The sequence below is a fragment of the Thamnophis elegans genome, chromosome 15, assembly GCF_009769535.1.
Source record: "Thamnophis elegans isolate rThaEle1 chromosome 15, rThaEle1.pri, whole genome shotgun sequence".
NCBI classification, from domain to species: Eukaryota; Metazoa; Chordata; class Lepidosauria; order Squamata; family Colubridae; genus Thamnophis; species Thamnophis elegans.
Genome location: NC_045555.1, coordinates 16,691,225 through 16,712,709, shown reverse-complemented (window position 1 = coordinate 16,712,709; position 21,485 = coordinate 16,691,225). Strand labels below are relative to the sequence as shown.

Genomic DNA, 21,485 nt, shown 5'->3' with positions numbered 1-21,485 from the left:
CCATTTTAAGTCCAGGACGGGCTGTATTTAAATTTGAATGTTTTACACTTTTTCAGAGCTTGAGTGCTGCTCGGGCAAAGAGATTTTAATTATTGGTTAAGAAGGGATAGGACAACCATTTGTATGGGGTTTTCTGCCTAAGCAGGGGGTTGGACTAGGACAGGGGTCACCAACCTTTCAGACCTTACGGACCACTAAATTCATAATTTTAAATCCCGTGGACCACTAATATGATCTGCCTAATGACCGGCTGGGTGGGCGTGGCAAGGTGGTCATGTAAGTAGGTGGGCATGGCCAACTTGTCACTCATTTCGAGAGGCACCTCGCCTCTACTCGGCCCTCCCCTCCCAGCCACTCCTCGCCTGCCTGCCCAGGCTCCTTAGAGTCTCAACAGGAAGCAGTTGCTGGAGCTAAGCAGCCACCATGAGAAAGAATTGGGAAAACAGCTGGCTCAGTTCAAATTGGATCTGACCGAGGAGGAGGCTCAGCAGAAGCACTTCACTGAGGACTACGAGCATAGGCTTTCCAAGCAGAGGGAAGACCTGTGGGGGTGCAAGGCCAGGTCCCGGTGCCTGGAGTCTCAGCAGGCTGAGATGGTCAGCCTGTTCCAGGGCATGATGCAGTCCCACTGGAACAAGGCCCTCCGGCTCTTTGCCACCAGCAGCACTTCCCTCCAGTCTTCACCCAAAGCCCCGCACCAGGAGGCTGAAGCAGACGCCAAGTCAGAATTTTTGCCCACCTCCGACCCACAGAAAAAGGGGGAGACTCTCTGCAGCAACACAAACGTTCATTGTATGTATCTGCCCCAGGGACCATAGTTTGAGGACCCCAGATTTAGTGCAATATAAAAAATGTAAATAATTTTTCTGCAGACCACCAAAATTTTCTTGCGGACCACTAGTGCACCCCCTCAAATTTTCTTGCAGACCACCACTTGGTGACCGCTGGACTAGAAGACTTCCAAGGTCCCTTCCAACTCTGTTATTCTACATTCTATCACACAGCATCTTTCATTTAAATCAGACATAGATAATCAGAGCATCTCAAACCTCATCTCCTGGATCAGCTGATCTGCCTTTATACTTGGTTCCTGTCTCGAGGTCTTCAAAATCGCCATAGATTTCTTCTGGAAAAAATGAAAAGCAGAAATCAGAACCATCGTTCATCTTTCCGAGGTCCACATTGGTAGTCCTCAACGACTGCAACTGAGCCCCAGATTTCTGCTATGTGAGATGTTCGTGAAAGGTTTTTTTCTCCCATCTCACCACCTTTCTTGCCAGGGTTGTTAAGTGAATCGCTGCAGCGGTTAGGTTAGTGACATGGTTGTTAAGTGAATCTGGCTTCCCCCGTCGACTTTGCTTGTCAGACGGTCACAAAAGGGGGCAATCACATGACCCCAGGACACTGCGACCATCATAAAGGTGTCAGCTGGTGTCTTAAATTGTGATGATGTGACCACAGGGATGCTGCAACGGTCATAAGTGTGAAGTGGTCATAAGTCACTTCTTTCAGTTGAACATTCACTAAATGAACTGTTGTTAAGTCAAGGGCTGCCTGTAGTTTTGTTAAAATGGCCATCTGACCCATCTATATGCTGGGGAGAGGGCATGCTTTATTCAAAACTAGCCAATAACCCGGCTTTGCCTGGGTATTTATTTATAGGGAGAAAATATCCAGACCAAACATAATTTTTAATGTTGGATTTTCCCTCTTACCAGGGGGAGCCCCCTTGTGGAGTACTGTGAAGCCGTTGCCATGGCAACTCCACTCGGAGTTTTTTAAACAAACATTTTAAGTTTGGTTGAAATTGCTCAAGGCATTCCAGATTTATGCTGGAACACACACACACACACACACACACACTTTATATACTGTGTTTCCCGGAAAATAAGACAGGATCTTATTTTCTTTTGACCCTCAAAATAAGCGCTTGGCCTTAATTTCGGGGAGGTCTTATTATTTTTGAGGTGTAGGAGGAGGCAAGTGTAGTCACCTCATGGTTGCTGCTGTGTTGCAATATTTTCGGGGAGGGCTTATTTTAGCGCATGCGCTCAAAAGCCTGATTTGGCTTATTATCTGGGGAGGTCTTATTTTCAGGAAAATAGGCTCTGTGTGTGTGTGTGTGTGTCTGTCTATCTGTCTGTCTGTCTGTCTGTCTACATACATACATACATACAAAGAGAGAGAGAGAGAAAAGAGAGAAGAGAGAAATAGATGTTCATGAATGTCCACTTTATTGATAGAAAGGGTGACAGTCCTTGAGTTACGACCATAATTGAGCCTGGTCATTATGGTCGTTAAGTCTTCGTGGTTCTAAAGCAGTTCACCATGAACAGACCTGATCTTATAACCTTTTAAATGCTGGCTTCCAGCAAACCATCATAAACTGCAGTCACGTAACTATGGGGTATTGGGCTGATACAAAAACGGGATTGTAAGTAGCTGTTGGGAGGCTGGGGTTCCATCATTACTTCAAACAGTTGCTAAGCAAACAGCCGTAAGTCAAGGACTACCTTGTATGAAGAAGCAATACTTTTTTCCCCCCAGGTTGCTTCCAGGAAAATAATTAGGGAAGGAAACTCTCTAATTTACCATCTTCCTTTAACAATTTTTCTGCATCTTTGTCTGCTTCCCACTTTCCGGTCACGAAACAGTCTCGGATGCTGTCCATCACCTGCAAAATAGAATAGAATAACAGTGTTGGAAGGGACCTTGTAGATCATCTAGTCCAACCCCTCACCCAAGCAGGGGATCCTAAACCATTTCTGACAGATGGCAATCCAGTCTCTTCTTGAAAGCCTCCAGTGATGAAGCTTCCACAACTTCTGAAGGCAACTTCTGTTCCATGGGTTGATTGTTCTCACTGTCAGAAAATGTCTCCTTATTTCTAGATTGAATCTCTCCTTGTTCAGTTTCCATCCATCATTCCTTGTCTGGCCTTCAGGTCCTTTGGAAAATAGCTTGACCCGCTCCTCTCTGTGGCAACCCCCCAGATATTGGAACGCTGCTATCATGTCTCCCCTGGTCCTTCACTAGACTAGCCATGCCCAGTTCCTGTAATCGTTCATTGTATGTTTTAGCCTCTACTCTCCTAATCCTCTTGGTTGCTCTTCTCTGCACTCTTTCTAAAGTCTCAATTAACATGTCTGTTTTACAGATTCACAATCTGTAAATTGCAACTGACAATCGCTTTTCCAGATTAGTCCAAAACCCAACAAATCTGAAGAAGCCGTACCTCGTCCGAGTCCCAGTCCTGCGGGGTTTCCATGGGAAATTTGGAGCAATCCAGAGCATCAATCTTTCGTTTTGATTCTTTGTCGGGACGGCTGACGCGAAACAAACCACCAAGTTCCACATCTCGTTTTCCTTCCTCCTCCTCCTCCTCCTCGGTCACTGAGGAAGAATCAAGGCAGCATTTGGGCTGCAATTTAAAGTTTTCACGGATGCTTTACAGGTAAATCCTCAACTTCCAATCATTCAATTAATGGCTGTTTTGAAGTTGCGACGGGGTTGGAAAAAAAGTGGCTTGTGACTAGTCCTTGCACTTATGGAACCCACGAAATTAGATCAAAACAGGGAACTGGCCTGTGTTTATGTTTTGGCTGCAGTACTGTAGTAGATAATTGTCGAGGTTTACCATTTTAAATCCAGTAAACCTCCCAAAAGACACTCCCCCCCTAAGCGAGTATATTGAAAATAATTAACTATTGCACGTCTCAAAGTCCTTCATTGCCAATTCCACCTTTACTCTCTTTCCACTGCCTGCATTTCAACCAAGAATGCAGGTGCCTTTAAGACCTCTGCCAAGCTAAACCAAACTCAGAAGGCATTTCCCCTGGTTAGGATAGAAAAGTGTTTACATGCAGGGGAAATGCTGGATTTTTTCCTTGCTTGCTTTCATCGTACTAATGGTTGACTGATTATGGCAAACTCATCAAACTTTGAAACTGGAAATTTGCCTAAGGTCCTTCATTCTTTCCTTCCTTCCCTGCTCCCCACTTCCTTCCTTGACTTATTTACCTTCCTTCTTCTCTTCCTTGACCTTCCTCCTTCTTCCCTCCCTTCCTTCCTTGACCTCCCTGTGTCAATTCTTTGCTCCCTCCCTTCCTCTCTCCCTTCATTCCTTCCTCCTCCTTCCCTCCGTCCCTTCTTCGCACCTTCCCTTCCTACCTCTCTCCCTTCCTTGACCTTCCTTCGTTCCTTCCTCCTCCTTCTCTCCCTTTCTTAAACTTCCCTCCTTAACGTCCCTCCCTCCCTTAACTTTCCTCCCTCCCTTCCATGAACTCCCTCCCTCCTTCATTTTCTTCGTTCCTTGCATTCCTCCCTCCCTCCCCTCCCTTCTCTTTAATACAAGCAATATATTTTTACCTGGCCCATAAATGAGTTTGCGGAGATTCGGAGCAGCCTGTTGCTGTCTCAAAAAAGTTTCGGCTGCCTTCTGGGTGAGGCCTTCTTTCCATTTCAGAGCCCCTGAAAGGAAGGGGGGGGGGATAAGATTGTTCCTTTATCTAAATCAGATTAAACAGCCAATGGTTTTCCCTACTTCTTACATAAAAACATTCCCCAGGCATAAACACTTCATTTGGTGAATGTTTATGTGTGCATGTCTACTTAATTCAAGCTGCACAACAAATGTGTGTTCAGAGGTCCCCACTGTGTTCACTGGGCTTAACACTGAAGTAACTGTGCACAGGATCTTGACCTCACTTTCCTTGCTAGAAAAGGCTAAGGTAACTACTGAAATATAGAGGGACGCGGTAGCTCAGTGGCTAAGACACTGAGCTTGTCCATCAGAAAGGTCGACAGTTCAAACCTCTAGTGCTGTGTAACGGAGTGAGCTCCCGTTAGTTGTCTCAGCTTCTGCCAACCTAGTAGTTTGAAAACATGTAAAAATGCAAGCAGAAAAATAGGGACCACCTTTGGTGGGAAGGTAACAGCGTTCCGTGAGCCTTTGGCATTTAGTCATGCCGGCCACATGACCACGGAGATGTCTTTGAACAATGCTGGCTCTTCTTGGGCTTAGAAATGGAGATGAGCACTGCCCACTAGAGTCGGGAATGACTAGCACATATGTGCAAGGGGAACCTTTACCTTTAACTATTGAAAAATATTAAATATCCACCAACAGACGTGCAATTGCAGAATGTTTTTGTGAATGTTTGAAGCAATCGACCAGTGGAGCAAACAGGTAAGATGCCTGGATAAATTGCTATGAAAAAGAAACATATCGCCATAAAAACATTGTGAGTGACATTTCAAGAGATTCAGAGGTACATACCGACTGTTTCTGAAGAGAAATCAGATGCCTCTTTATAGTCTTCGTCATCTTTCAAGAGATCTTCCACATCATCTTCATCCTTCATCAACCCAGAATCTTGTATCCTAACATCAGCACTTTGTAGTTGAGTCTCTTCCTGGTCTGACCCTTTGAGGTCGTCATCCTCCTCCTCCTCCTCCTCCTCTGAGGGGTTTCTGGCGGAAGATCTGGAAGGCATTGCCTCCTCTTCCTCTTCACTTCCGTCCGTCTCTTCGAGGTCATCTTCTTCTTCCTCCCCTGAACTCATCTCAAGATCATCGTCACTGTCGGCAAAGGCTGGCCGCTCTGTTAGGAGTGTAGGCTCCGCTTCATTTTGGCTTTGCTTGGAAGATCTGGAAACCAGATTCTGGTGTAGAAAATTGTCATCATCTTCTCCTTCCTCATTACTGCACCTCTCTCCCATGTCCTCCTCCACAGACATTCCCTCTTCTTCTTCCTCCTCCTCCTTATCATCATCATCATCATCATCATCATCACTTTGGTCTTCATTTTCAAAGACTGCCTTCCGGCGCGTCCTCCCAGTTTGTGGGTCTGTTTCCTTTTCTTCTTTAGGCATAGCAAAAACGCTGAAAATTAAAACATCTGTTAGGCGTCTAGCAAAGCTTCATGAACCTCTCAAGAATAAAGTCAGCATACACCAGATAAAGAAAACTTACATAAAATATTTTATAAGTGGCATCTCCCACCCACTAGAAAAGCCAAAATGTTTAGAAATTTTGCGCCAAGTTGTTAGAAATGTATTTATGAATCAGGCACGTACTATCATATATGATAGTCATGCCAAAAAGCAAAAGAATATTGGAAAATTCAAAGGTGGCTAATAGAGATAACCAAAGAGGAAATAGAATTCAAACCAGAACTATTTCTTTTGGGAATCATAAACGATAAAATAACAAGGGGATAACCTACTTAACAATACATATTATTACAGCAGCAACAATGGTCTTTGCTTAAAAATGGAAAAACAGGGAAATTCTACAAGAAGAGGAAGTAATTAGGAAAATTTGATTTGTGCTGAAATGGATAAATTGATGTGGGAATTGAAGAACAAAGACGAATCAGAATATTATAAGATCTGGGATAAATGTTGTCAATGGTTGGAATAAAAAAGGAAAGACCCAAACTAAGCAATGACTAAGATTTATAGAATGGAGATTAGAATTATGTATGAAATCATAAGAGTGAAAAGGTGTAAGACAAGAACAAAGCAACATGAATGGAAATACAATATCCTTATATTTGTAAACACTGTAGACCAATTGTAAATAAGCATGGTGGTTATATTTAACTTTATATTCTAGTATGCATGGCAAAGACATTGCCAGGACATTTGCACTGTGTCCAATGCTTTAATGTGTGTTACCATTGTTCTTCCTGTATTTGAGAGAGCTACAAATGCAGTTTAGGGCAAATAATGGCGTTTTCAAAATAAACAAATTCAGCCCGTCCCCTACAACATTGTAGGGATACATAATGCATTCAAAATGGAGTTATTAATACATGCAGGTTACTCATCCTCTCTTGTATTGTATTATTATTGTATTATTGTGTATGGTATGGTAGGATATCATAGGATATGGTTGGAAATTCATGGGCAGCATAGCAATAGCAGTTAGACTTATATACCGCTTCATAGGGCTTTCAGCCCTCTCTAAGCGGTTTACAGAGTCAGCATATTGCCCCCACAGTCTGGGTCCTCATTTCACCCACCTCGGAAGGATGGAAGGCTGAGTTAACCTTGAGCCGGTGAGATTAGAACTGCTGAACTGCAGATAACAGTCAGCTGAAGTGGCCTGCAGTACTGCACCCTAACCACTGCACCACCTCGGCTCCATGTCATTGGTTCATCCTAGATCCTTTATCCTTTGTGCGTCTCTTCCTTATATCTCTTCAATACCCGGCAGCAGAGTTCTATCTATCTATCTATCTATCTATCTATCTATCTATCTATCTATCTATCTATCTATCTATCTATCATCTATCTATCTATTAGAATAAAGCTGGAATAGACCACAGAAATCTTCTAATCCAACCCCCTGCACAAGCAGGAGACAATAGACGATTTCAATCAATCGATTAGAATAGAGCTGGAATGGACCTTGGAAGTCTTCTAGTCCAATCCTCTGCTCAAGCAGGAGACCCTATACTATTCCAGGCAAATGGTTGTCCAGTCTTTTCTTAAAAGTCTCCAGTGATGGAGCACCCACAATCTCTGGAGGCAAGCCGTTCCACTGATTAATAGTTCTCACTGATTAAGAAGTTCCTCCTTAATTTGTCTGTGGGGGATTCCCAGTCATCCAAGTCATGGTTATCCAAACGGTGCTTTTTCAAGGGGCAACTGGACTTTATGCTTTTGCTTTCAAGATGTTCAGTCAGAGCTGGAAAAGCTTCTTGGATGCTGGGGGAAATAGGTTGACTCTGTAAACCACTTAGAGAGGGGCTGTGTAAAAGCACTGTGAAGTATAAGGGCTACTGTTGTTGCTATTGACTCAGCCTCCCATCCTTTTAAGGTAGTAAAATGAGGACCCAGATTGTTGGGGGCAATATGCTTGTAAGCCGCCCTGAGTCCCCTCAGGGAAAAGGGCGGCCTATAAATCCAAATAAATACAAATACAAATACAAATATGCTGATTCTGTATACTGCGTTGAGAGGGCTGAAAAAGCACTATAAAGCGGTATATAAGTCTATTGCTATTGACTCATCCTTCCGAGGCCGCTAAAAGGAGGACCTAGATTGTTGAGGGCAATAGGCTGACTCGGTATACTGTGTTGAGAGGGCTGAAAAAGCACTATAAAGCGGTATATAAGTCTATTGTTATTGACTCATCCTTCCGAGGCCACTAAAAAGAGGATCCAGATTGTTGGGGGCAATATGCTGACTCTGTATACTGTGTTGAGAGGGCTGAAAAAACACTATAAAGCGGTATATAAGTCTATTGCTATTGACTTATCCTTCCGAGGTTGGTAAAACGAGGACCCAGTTTGTTGGGGGCAATAGGCTGACTCTGTAAACCGCTTCGAGAGGAGCTGGGTAAAAGCACTGTGAAGTATACAAGTCTAAGCGGTATTGCAACTGACTCTGCTTTCCATCCTTCTGAAGTGGGTAAAAGGAGAATTCAGATTGTTGGGGGAAATGCACTGACTCTCCAAACCCCTTCGAGAGTGCTGTGAAGTGGTATATAAGTCTAAATGCTATTGCTACAATTGACAACTTTTCAATTTTCAATTCAGACTACAGCTGCAAGAGACCTAGAAGTCTAGCCCAACCCCCTGTTCAAGCAGGAGACCCTACACCATTTGAGACAGGTGGCTGTCCAGTTTCTTCTTAAAAACCTCTGGTGATGACGCACCCACAACTTCTGAAAGATTGTGCGTGAACCTACTTGCTTACCTCTCATTTTCAACATCCTCCATGTCTAAAGGCTTGGAGTCCATGAAGAGAGAGACTTTGCTGGAAGCCATCTTGGCATCAATGGTGGAGTGTGCCGAGATGAGAGTCTGGACGAGCTCGTGGTTTGGTCTTTCTTGCTCCTGACAAATAAATAGCATGTCAGTCACCCTTTTCTAAAAAGGTAAAGGTTCCCCTTGCAAATATCATTATTACTAGTCATTCCCAACTCTAGGGGGCGCTGCTCATCTCCGTTTCAAAGCTGAAGAGCCAGGGCTGTCCAAAGACGTCTCTGTGGTCATGTGGCCAGCATGACTAAACGCCGAAGGTGCATGGAACACTGTTATCTTTCCACCAAATGTGCTCCCTATTTTTCTACTTGCATTTTTTACGTGCTTTCCAACTGTTAGGTTGGCAGAAGCTGAGACAACATGAGCTCACTCTGTTACGCGGAGCTAGGGATTCGAACCACCAAACTGCAGACCTTTTTGATCGACAAGCGTCTTAACCACTGAGCCACCGTGTCCCACTTTTCTAGGACCCTTTTTCTAAGGTCTGTTTAATTAAGGTATTTATCACAGCACTTCTTAGCAGCCTGCCAATAATCACTGAATATTTCAGGGAGTGCAAAAGGCGGCCCAGAGGGACAGCCCAAAGGCCAACCAGACTTTTAAAGATTAAAATAAAACTGCTTTTCAACCAATTGGCAAAGTCCTATATTAGACAAAAACTACAGAGGCTAATCTAAACTTGAGAATCTCTGCTATCACCAGCTTAGTTCAAAAAATAGGGGATTAGTTAAAGCCTTTTATTTTCAAAACAAAATGAGGACAGCCATCAAGTAATTGAGCCCTTATGGCACAGTGGTTAAAATGCAATATTAGCAATAGCACTTAAAACTTATATAACGCTTCACAGTGCTTTACAGCCCTCTCTAACCGGTTTAAAGAGTCAGCATATTGCCACCAACAATTTAGGTCCTCATTTTACCCATCTCAGAAGGATGGAAGGCTGAGTCAACCTTGAGCCTGGTGAGGTTTGAACTGCCAAATTGCAGTCAGCTGGCAGTCAGAAGGAGCCCACAGTACTGCTCTCTAACCACTGAACCACCTCAAGCCTCATTTTACCAACCTTAGAAATTATGGGTTTAGGGTTTTAGGTTTTTATTAACATTTATAGGCCGCCCTTTTCCCTGAGGGGACTCAGGGCGGCTTACATAAAATAAAGGGAAGGGATATACAAACAATAACACATACAAAACATAAAGTAAAATAATGAGCAACATTCATTCATCATTCAGGTGGGGGCAATTATCTTTGTCCCCAGGCCTGACGGGCTAGCCAGGTCTTAAGGGCTGTGCGGAAGGTCTGGACGGTGGTGAGGGTACGAATCTCCACGGGGAGATCGTTCCAAAGGGTCGGAGCTACTACTGAGAAGGCTCTCCTCCTTGTAGTTGCCAGTCGGCACTGACTGGCAGATGGAACTCGGAGGAGGCCTAATCTATGAGATCTAATTGGTCGCAGGGAGGTAATTGGCAGAAGGCGGTCTCTCAAGTACGCAGACCCACTACCATGAAGGGCTTTATGGGTGACAAGTAGCACCTTGAAGCGCACCTGGAGATCAACAGGTAGCCAGCGCAGCTCGCGGAGGATAGGTTATGGAAAGTTGAGTCAACCTTGAGCCGGTCAGGATTGAATTTATGGCAGTGGGCAGAGTTTGCCTGCAATACTGCATTCTAACCACTGCAACACCATGGCATTATGCAAATAATGCTCTACTTTGTAAGCCACTCAGAGGGGACTTTAAAGCATTTTGCAGTGGAATATAAACCTAAATGTTATTGCTAACTGCTGTCAGGTGCAAGCAACCAGTGTGTCAACTGTCCGACTAACGGACCCAATAAAAGCAGGAACTTTTCAGGAACTTTAAAATCCCAAAAGCAAAACTTTATTGAGTACAACATTTCGGCACTGAAGAAAAGCAAAACCAACTCAAAATTTTCTGCACAGCCATGCATAGTTAAATACAAGTTTCCTCCCTTGCTCCCATGGAACAGGATTCCCATTGTCCAATTGGGAATCAGCCTTTTGTTTCAAGAACACTCCACTTCTAGGCTGACATCTACAGAAGGGTCCTTGGCTCTCACAGTTGAAGATTGTAGCCTCCGCATTCCAGCTCACCCTCCCCTCCCAGTTTGTTGGCAAGTTGAAAAGCAATAATAATCACATGAAGCTTAAGCTTTTTTCAATCTTGACACAGAGCCACACATGCGGAGTGCAGGCTAATTATTTTATTGCCTTCTGCCTATAATACAGGAATCTTCCCAGCCTTGCCTTGCGAACAAATAGATGAGACTCCAGGGTACTCAGGGGTGCTCAAGTTCCCACCCTCTTGTGGTTAAGCACTGACTCCAGGCTAACACTGGGCTTGATCCCTCCTCCCTGCCAGGCTGGGGTGCTTCCCAACAAATGCGTCAACAATTAACAGCAATTCAGAAACAGAAAATTAAGCGCCGAGCCTAAAACCATACCTCTCTGCCCCGATGGGAGTGGCTTCCCCCAAGGTCAATATATACAGCATCTTTGTCGTACACCAAGCCTCCAAGCCCCGAGAGTGGGGCGTAAATCAGTTTCTCCTTCTCATTTAAGGCTCGTTTCTTTTGATGCTCGGGAAGGGCGCAAGGATCTGGCAGGAAGCTGACATCGCTGATAGTGAAATCCCCGACACCTGATGGGGAAGAGATCACACCGGCATCAAAATGACAAGGACCGAGATTACATCCACACAATCTTAAATGGATTCAGAGATGAAAGATTACGCATCAGATTTATCACTGAAGCAAAGAAAGCTATGGGACCATTGTTGATCAAAATGAGTTTAATTCTAAGCCTTGGCTCCCTCCTACCAACATTTCTTTATCCTGCCTCACAACATAAATAATCTGTTGAGTTACATAACACATACACGGAATTATAAAACTGTTACCGTTTCCCCGAAAGTAAGACCCAACCGGAAAATAAACCCTAGTGTGTCTTTTGTAGCAAAAATTAATATAACACCTGGTCTTATTTTCAGGGAAACACGGATATTATTGTAATTTGCTTTGGATTTCATACAATAACTGGCATATTTTTCGGAGTATAAGTCACTCCGGTGTATAAGACGCACCTTAGTTTTTGGGGAGGAAAATAAGAAAAAAAATTCCACCTCTGCCTACTAGCATCCATCGGTATTGAGCTGGCTAGCGTCCTTAGCAAACAGTCTGGTCAGCTTCAACACATTAGCCTGATTCAGCACGAGCAGCTGATTGGCGGGTGGATCGGCCTCCCAGAATACCCCCAATCAGCTGTTCCCGGAGGTGAACTTTAGCAACAGGTTCGCTGGTTGTGAGCGCTCGCACACGCGTCATAGGAGCAGATACACAGCTTTAAAAATGCAGCTGATAGTTGCAGGGTGCTCCAGTGAGTACAGCAGGCGAAGCGTGGAACTGGTCCAACAATGCAGCACTTATTCCAGGTTACCATTTTGGCTCTGTGCCTTGCCTTTTCATCCTCTGAAAGTTCCGTTTGAGAGGATGCATGGAGGCTGAAGGGTGGGGGGGCCGGCAGGTGGGCGAGGCTATATTCAGTGTATAAGGTGCACCCAAATTTTCACCCTCCTTTTTGGGGGGTGTTTTATACTCCGAAAAATATGGTACTTCACTGTCATTTGACGATAAAATATAGTAGCAAAGGGGGGGAAAAAAACCTTCCAATTTTCTATCCCACCTGCCATATGTATTTGGCTTTTGTTTTTCAAGTGGGCTCCTCTTAGATAACCATAAAGGGAAACTTTCCGGTCGCACTTTGGATTAACCCTGATTGCCTCTGGGTTTGTCAAATCTTCCATCCTGCAGATTATAAAAATATCAGGGTTAGAATATTTAGAAGGAAAGGGGAAACATTCTGTGTACTCTAAACTGGCACAGTAGTTGTCGTGTTGGTGAGAAGGGTGGCCTATAAGTAAATAATAATTATAACGTTTCATTCTTGATAGTTAGCCGCCCTCTAACTACCTGAAACTTTGAATATTTTGCTGTAGGACCCTATCATTTAAGTGAGCTTTTCTTCAGGCTCATCTACATTCACCCAGATCCTCTCAAGTTGCTGGACCCTAGGACAGGAATCATTTTTAATCTATTTTCATGCTATTAGCAAAAGAGGGAGGAAAGTCAAGGAAGGAAGGAACATCAAGAAAGCAAAGGAAGTCAAGAAAAAAAATTAAAGAAATTGAGGAAGGAAGGAAGGAAGGAAGGAAGGAAGGAAGGAAGGAAGGAAGGAAGGAAGGAAGGAAGGAAGGAAGGAAGGAAGGAAGATCAAGGAAGGAAGGGAGGGAGGAAAGTCCAGGAAGGTCAAGTGGAATAAAAGAAATTACCTGTCTACCAAGACGTAGGGATGAGTTGTCTGCCAAATCAGCGGACGGAATTTCATCACAGAGATAAACCGCCCTAGATTGTGGATTTCCTGTTTTTGATAGTCTCCGTGCACCATTCCAGAAAGGTAGAACAATTTGGCACCCTAAATTTAATAATTAAACACATTCACAGAACGCAGGTATGCTTAAGTTACAATGTAAGCAAGTCACTGTCTTTAACTGTTGTTTTTATTCCAGAAATGGTATTTCTTTCCTTGAATGCAGGAGTTTAATAACCTGCTAGAACTATCATTAAATGTTGTACCTTATGATTCTTGATGAATGTATTTTATTCTCCTTATGTACACTGAGAGCATATGCACCAAAAACAAATTCCTTGTATGTCCAATCACACTTGGCCAATAAAGAATTCTGTGTTGTGTTCCTGTTCCTGTCCTATTCCTTATTCTATTCTATTCTATTCTATTCTATACTATCCCTAGTCTATTCCTATTCCTTATTCTCTATTCTATTCCTATTCCTTATTCTATTCTATTCCTATTCCTTATTCTATTCCTAATTCTATTCCTATTCCTTATTCTATTCCTATTCCTTATTCTATTCCTGTTCCTATTCCTAATTCTATTCTACTCTATTCTATTTTATTCTGTTAACATGAACATTCGAAACTCAATGGAAATTGAGGGAATGGCAGGAAAACATGTACGCACACCACAGTATTGTCCCAAATAAAGAAGTCACATTGTTAGAAGGACATAGGCAAAAATGATGCCAGTTTCGCAGGACATTTTATCTACTTTAGCAAGTAGTCCTTGTTTAGCGACCGACTCGTTTGATGACTGATCACAGTTACAGTGGTGAAGTTTAAATATCTTTCTGACCTATGTTTTTATTTACAACTTTTGCAGGTCCATAGAGCAAAGGAAAAGTGAAGTTGGGTCGTAAGCACAGTCATGGTTTCACTTAGAAACTATCTTGCCTAACAACTGTCCCAACTGTGGTTGCTAAACAGGGAGGACCTGTTTATAATTTTTATCTTTGCCTTCATGGAGCTAGATACAGGAAGTCCTTGACTTACAACAGTTTGCTTAGTGACCGTTCAAAATTACATCACTCAAAAATGTGACTTATGTCCCTTTTTCAGAGTTATGAACTTTGCAGCATCCCCGAGGTCACCTGATCAAAATTCAGACGCTTGCCAACTGATTCATATTCATGACGGTTGCAGTGTCCCAGGGTCATGTGATCCCCTTTTGTGACTTTCTGGCAAGCAAAGTCCTGGCAGAAGCCAGATTGACGTAACAACCAGATGACTAAGTTAACCACTGCAGTGATTCACGTAACAACTCTGGCAAGGAAAGTTATAAAATGGGGCAAAACTCGCTTAACAAATGTCTCACTTAGCAACATAAATTTTGGGCTCAATTGTGGTAGTAAGTCAAGGTCCTACCAATTTCTACTTGTAGGTCCTATCTACTTAACTCTCTTTTTTATTTTTGCATTGCTTTTATTTTTATTCAATATAAAAAGAGCAAAAATTTCAATGTCTATATAAACAGTGTGTTGTCTGGGTATAGTTAGTTAGTAATAACATTACATAACATTAGTAATAATAATATAGTAACAATGATGTCTCATTATAACATCTGCTAAAAAAAAACCTGGCTATAAAAAAAAAACCCTAACGATGGAATGAGATTTATTTATTTATTTATATATATATATATATATATATATATATATATATATATATATATATATATATATATATATATTTATATATATATATATATATATATATATATATATATATATATATATATATACATATATATATATATATATATATATACATATATATATATATATATATATACATATATATATATATATATATATATATATATATATATATATATATATATATGCAAATAACTTGAGGCAAGGAGCATGTACAACACACCTTCCTGCTCTTAGTTCCCTACAACAACCACCCTGTGCATTGGGTTGGGCTGAGAAAGCATACCCAAGGTCGTCCAACTCAGCGGTCACCAAACCTTTTGGACCTCAGGGACCACTACATTCATAATTTTAAATCCCGCAGACCACTAATATGATCTGCCTAATGACTGACTGGATGGGCATGGCAAGGTGGTCATGTGACTGGATGGGTGTGGCCAATTCAATGACACTCACTTTGAGGGGCACCTCCCAGCCACTCCTCGCCTGCCCACCTGAGCACCTTAGGGCCCCAACAGGAAGCAGTTGCTGGAGCTAAGCAGCCACCATGAGAAAGAGTTGGCAAAACAGCTGGCTCAGTTCAAATTGGATCTGACCGAGAAGGAGGCTCACCTCACTGAGGACTACGAGCATAGGCTTTCCAAGCAGAGGGAAGACCTGCGGGAGTGGAAGACTAGGTACTGACGCCTGGAGGCTCAGCGGGCTGAGATTGTCAACCAGTTCTAGGCCATGATGCAGTCTCACTAGAACAAGGTCCTCTGGCTGTTCGCTACCAGCGGTGCTTCCCTCCAGCCTTTGCCCAAAGCCCCACACCAGGAGCCTGAAGCAGACCCCAAGTCTGAATTTCTGCCCCCCCCCCCCCCGCTTCTGACACGCACAAACAGACCCAGACAGGGGAGACTGTCTGCAGGAACACAAACGTTCATTGCACATATCCGGCCCAGGGACTGTAGTTTGAGGACTCCTGATTTAGTGTCAATATAAAAAATGCAAATAATTTTTCTGCCGACCACCAAAATTTTCTGGCAAACCACCAGTGGGCCACAGACCACCAGTTGGTGACCGCTGATCCACTTGGCTATCATGGCTAAGGCGTCTACTGCTTCCTAACCTGCTCTAGTGGTTTAAATCAAACCGAGTTGAAAACTAGTGAAAACAGGACCCGTCGATCTGTGATTTTAAAATGGAATTATAATGTTACAACACCTCTTGGGTTTTTTTTGTTCATTTCTGATACATTTTCCCGGTCACTGAAGGCAAGCTGATGCATGTCCTACCTGATAGACCTCAGTCCAGAACCGATGCTTTAATCTCTTTTTGGTCTTCTTGAGCTGCTTGTTATTTTTGAAGCTGTCCAGGTGTGTAAGAACACCCATGATCTTGGGGAAGCCATGGACCTGACAAATGTTCAGAAATTCAAAGGTTTCCATTTCAAAACCAAAACTGGCATCGATCAGCATCAAAGCCTGAGAGGGAAATTGAAAATAAATAAATATACTTTGCAGGGGGAACCAACCTGTTGCACTTTTTTAAAAATCTCATTAAAACACGCCAACTCTAAGTAAACACTTATAAAGGTCAACTTTCATGCACTTATCTATTGAATGCATTGGTATAATTTAATTATTTCCCCCCTTTTCCCCCTTCCATCTTTACTTTATTTTGCTTCCTATAAACCTTTCTGGGGGCTCTGCATAACAATGCTTACATCAAATTAGATTCCCTTTTTTTCTCACATCTTTAATTTCTTTTGCTTCCTATGCACTGTTTTTCGGTGGATTGCATAACGTTGCTTACACCAAAAAGGATCGGCACTGTAGATGTGTTTATAGGAGGGGTAGGGACAAAATCTGTTCTGTGCCTTTCCAAAAGGAAAAATTACTTAGGTCTCCAACCTTGGCAACTTTACGACTAGTGGATTTCCAACTCCCAGAATTCTTCAGATGGCTGAGGGATTCTGGGAGTTGAAGTCCACAAGTCTTAAAACTTCCCAAGGAGGGAGACTTAAGGAATAATCTGGACTTACTCTATTGGACCTTCCTACTCTTTTTCCCTGAAAATAAGACCTCCCTGGATAATAAGCCCAAGTGGGCTTCTGAGCGCATGCACTGAAATAAGCCCACCCCTGAAAATAAGCCCTCCCCCAAAATATTGCAACAAACAGCAGCCATGAGGTGACCACGCTCAGCTCCTCCTGCACCTCAAAAATAATAAGACCTCCCCAAAAGTAAGGCCAAGCAGTTATTTCAGGGTCAAAAGAAAATAAGACCCTGTCTAATTTTCAGGGGAACACAGTAGTTATTAAAACAAATCATTGTGTTCTGGCTTTCAACGTATATCTCATTATTAATGAAATTATGTGACTAAAATAAACTGGTATTTATTATGGCAAATCGCTTGTTCCGACTACTAGAAGAACATGGAAAAAAACAAAGAACATACAATTGGGGTTCACTGTTATGTACTAAAAAACACATATTGAATTAAAAGGTATCTTCTTCCTAGGCCAAAATGTTAGGATGCAAACCAATTCTTAATGCAAACCATTTCTTAATGTATTTTACAACAAAGTAGCCACAACTGTTAGACTTTAGAAACTGTCTAAAATCATATGCAGGGGTCCCTGACTTATAACCACAACCAAGCCCAAAATTTCTGTTGTTATGTAAGACATTTGTGGAGTGCCGCATTTCACGACCTTTCTTGCCTCAGTTGTTAAGTGAATCACTGCAGTGGATAAATTAGTCACCTGGTTGTTAATTGAATCTGGTTTCCCCATTGACTTTGCTTGTCAGAAAGTAACATACAGGTAGTCCTTAACCTACAACCACAATTGACCCCAAAATTTATGCTGAGAAATTTGTTAATTTTGCTCCCTTTTACAATTTTTCTTGCCACATTTGCTAAGTGAATCCCTGCAGTTCTCAAATTAGTAAAATGGTTGTTAAGTGAATCTGGGTTCCCCATTACCACTGACTTCGCTTCTCTGAAGGTTGTAAAAGCGGATCAATGACCCCAGGACATCGCAACCGTCATAAACTTGAGTCAGTTGTCAAGCATCCAAATGTAAACCACATGACTATGGGGGTGCTGAGCAGTCATAAGAGTGAAAAATGGTTCTGAGTCATTTTTTTTCCAGTGCCGTTAAGAGTCGAGGTCCACCTGTACTAACGTTAAGCTTCTTCAATCAGATTTTTATCTTGAGGAAACCTATCTCTGTCTCACGATATACCCATAAAACTTACCAGATCAGCAACTTTGGCAAGATCAATCATCGCATTAATATCACACCCACATTCAATTATGGTTAGCCGTCGTTTTTTACCTAGCCGCCAAAGGCAAGAAACAGAAGAAGGAAGACTGTTATAACTTTGTTTAAAAATACAAAGATTTTTTTTAAAAAAATTGCAATCTAACATTTTAAAATAAAATATAAAATAAGATAACTGTAGGAAATGGAATAAATTCCAACACAGAAGGGTAGCCAAGTCGCTTATATGCCGTGTCCTGGATAGAAGGGAGTGCACTGCCAATAATCTCTTCTGCTGTCCTCATCATTCTCATCACCTTCCTGTCCAAAGGAGTAGTGCTTCTAAACCAAACAGTAATGCCATAGGACAGGATGCTCCCGATCATCCCTCTATAGAAAGTGGTAAGGACAGGGGAAGGAAGGAAGATGTTTTGGGGGTAAGGTTTTCCCCCGAAAACAATCTGCAGGCCTCTGGTCAGCACTGATCTTTCTTTCAAAGTAGAGCCAAATTGCCAGCATCTGAAACTGAGAGCAGTGGTGGGTGCAAATACAGAGGTGGTGTTGCGGCCAGCAGAGCTGGCAACAGATTCGGACAGTGAGGAGGTTGGGGAGAAACATGGGCCAGTCCTGGAGTCTGGGGAAGGCTCTGATGAGGGCTCTGCGTCAGAGGCAGAGAGGGGGCCAGAGCCGTACGCCAGTTATCAACTGCCTTCAGAGTCAGACATCAGTGAGGCAGATGAACAGCTGGAAACTGTTCCCAGTGTGTGCATGCACAGAGTTGCCAGACGAAGGGAACAGCTAAAGAACAGGGGTGACATGGGAATAAGGCCACAGGTGGAAAATGAATGGCCCCTCCCAGAGGAAATAAAAGAGCAATGAAAGGGGAGTGGAATTTGCAGGAGACAATTAGTTCGCTTAATTGGTTTGTGACTCTCCGAGACTCCTTGCCAAGTTTTGCAAATATCAGCCTGTCAGCTCTCCAAGCCAGATAAGGTCTGTGACTGTAGATCCTCCCTTGGGAGACTTTGCTGGATGTGAATGAGCAGAATTCACAGTCAATTAATAAAAGGGGTTTTTGTGGGTACAAGGAGTTTGCCTCATGCTCTTGGGAAGCCTTGGTCAGAACAAATCAGTTTTTGTTTTTTACCTGATACAATGGTCACAGGGCCTTGAATTTCAACCAATTTCTGCCTTGTAAAATTCTTAATGAGGCATCTTATCAAGGTGCTTTTCCCAACCTTGGGAGGGCCCACCACCACTACGACCACGGGAGGGGGTTCCAAGGGAGTGCGATCGACCACTGGAATATGATGCTTTTTGGTTTTCAAATCCTGTGTCCTGTTTTAAGGATAAGAGTTGCAGTGGAGTTAAAAAAACAACACCATGTGATCATGTCGACTACATTCAGGTGTAAACACAGGTAGTCCTTGACTTACGGCCGCAACTGAGCCCGACATTTCCATTGCTCAGAGAGACGGTCGTTAAAGGGAGCTTTGCCTCATTTTAAGACCTTCCTTACCACCATTGTTAAGTTAGTCACACGGTTAAGTGAATCTGGCTTCCCCCTTGACTTTGCTTGTGAGAAGGTCACAAAAGGGGATCACACTGCGACCATCATGAGTCAGTTGCCAAGTGGCCAAATTTTGATCACCTGACAGGGCAAAACAGTCCTAAGTCACTTTTTTCAGTGCCGCTGTAATTTCAGTCACTAAACAAACGGTTGTAAATCAAGAACTACCTGTAGTAGGCCCTGGCTTATTAGCAGGACCAAAAGAGGGTTTCCAAACATTTTCATATGCAATGCCCACCATCCAATCCATGCAAAGAATATACTACATACTCTAACTGGAAAGTCAAATATTGAAAAAAATGGCTGATTCATATTCAAGTGTTTTAATAAAGACAGCTAAGATTCGATTCGAATGGTAAGCTTGGGGAGGGGAACTAAGGCTCTCATTCTTACATTGCCAAGTTTCAGAATCAAGCTGCCATTCAGATGAATCTTATTCCAGAGAATACAGAAATGCAGAAACAAATAGAAAAAAGCAGCATAACTGGATGTTTGTTTGGCTCAGCAATTAGCTTTTTCTTACATCCCATCCTTCAGCCAGGCAGAACGTAAAGGTAAAGGTTCCCTCGCACATATGTGCTAGTCGTTCCCGACTCTAGGGGGCAGTGCTCATCGTTTCTAAGCCGAAGAGCCTGCGCTATCCGAAGACATCTCCGTGGTCATGTGGTTGGGTTCCACCACAAAACCGCGGTAGACTAAAGTGCGTGTGACTAAAGCACGGTGACGAAACCGCACCGTCAAAACCGCACGACAACAGTGCGCCGACAACAGCGCGCCGACAGAAGCGCGCTGTAACATAACCCTAAAAATAACCCTAAACCTAACCCTAAACCTAACGCTAAACCTACCCTAAACCTAACCCTAACCCTAAACCTAACCCTAAACCTTACCTTAAGTTAAATCGCGCTTCTGTCGGCGCGCTGTTGTGGGCGCGCTGTTGTGGGCGCGCTTTTGACATCGCGGTTTTAGCGCCGCGGTGTTGTCGGCGCGCTTTAGTCTACCGCGGTTATGTCGTGCCACGATGTGGTTGGCATGACTAAACGCCGAAGGCGCACGGAACACTGTTACCTTCCCACCAAAGGTGGTCCCTATTTTTCTACTTGCATTTTTACATGCTTTCGAACTGCTAGGTTGGCAAAAGCTGGGACAAGTAACGGGAGCTCATTCTGTTTCGGCACTAGGGATTTGAACCGCTGAACTGCCGATCTTTCCGATCGACAAACTCAGCATCTTAGCCGCTGAACCATCGCATCCCTCTAGCCAGGCAGAAGTCATCATTTCATCTAATAAAAAGCTTGGGGTCTGATCACATTCCCCCAAATTACAGGATGTATTCTTGGGACCCTGAACATTGCTATGGGGATCAGAGGGCTACATTCCAAACTTAAAGAGAGCCTCCATCTCTTCAGAAAGCCTTCACCTGCTCAATTTTAATTCATTTCTCTCATAGTGCTGCAAACTATACACTTGCCTATTCTTCGCCCTAGACCTGTGATAGTGAACTTGTGGCATGTGTGCCTGAAGTGGCACACGGAGTCATGTAAGCTGGCAGCATCGCCCGTTCCTCTTCTGGGTTTCTGGCCCGCATGCGTGCACGACAATCAGCTGTTTTTTGCACATGCGGCAGTGCCGGAAACCAGAACAGCTGGTTTCTGTTGTGCACATGTGCACCAGCCAGCTGATCGTCGCACACGCACACACTCTTGAAGAGAAGCTGGCCGGTGTGCATGTGTTTGCCGGAAACCGGAAGTTCATTTCCCAGTGCGCGCATGCCCACTGGACAGCTTCTTTTCCTGGTTGTGTCCCC

The 21,485-nt window shown here is 43.2% G+C and overlaps 1 protein-coding gene across 1 annotated transcript in view; it reads right to left on the bottom strand.

Moving 5' to 3' along the window:
* Positions 1-21,485, bottom strand: part of BMS1 (BMS1 ribosome biogenesis factor) — a 41,832-nt gene that overhangs the window by 16,987 nt on the left and 3,360 nt on the right. The window contains exons 3-14 of the mRNA XM_032232143.1: positions 19,256-19,446; positions 18,104-18,183; positions 16,136-16,324; positions 13,119-13,261; positions 12,473-12,594; positions 11,236-11,432; positions 8,709-8,848; positions 5,279-5,883; positions 4,369-4,470; positions 3,236-3,393; positions 2,593-2,674; positions 1,050-1,126 (exon numbers count right to left, since the gene is read on the bottom strand). Of these exons, the coding sequence (XP_032088034.1) occupies positions 1,050-1,126; positions 2,593-2,674; positions 3,236-3,393; positions 4,369-4,470; positions 5,279-5,883; positions 8,709-8,848; positions 11,236-11,432; positions 12,473-12,594; positions 13,119-13,261; positions 16,136-16,324; positions 18,104-18,183; positions 19,256-19,446 (2,086 nt within the window). The remainder of the gene's footprint in view (positions 1-1,049; positions 1,127-2,592; positions 2,675-3,235; positions 3,394-4,368; positions 4,471-5,278; positions 5,884-8,708; positions 8,849-11,235; positions 11,433-12,472; positions 12,595-13,118; positions 13,262-16,135; positions 16,325-18,103; positions 18,184-19,255; positions 19,447-21,485) is intronic.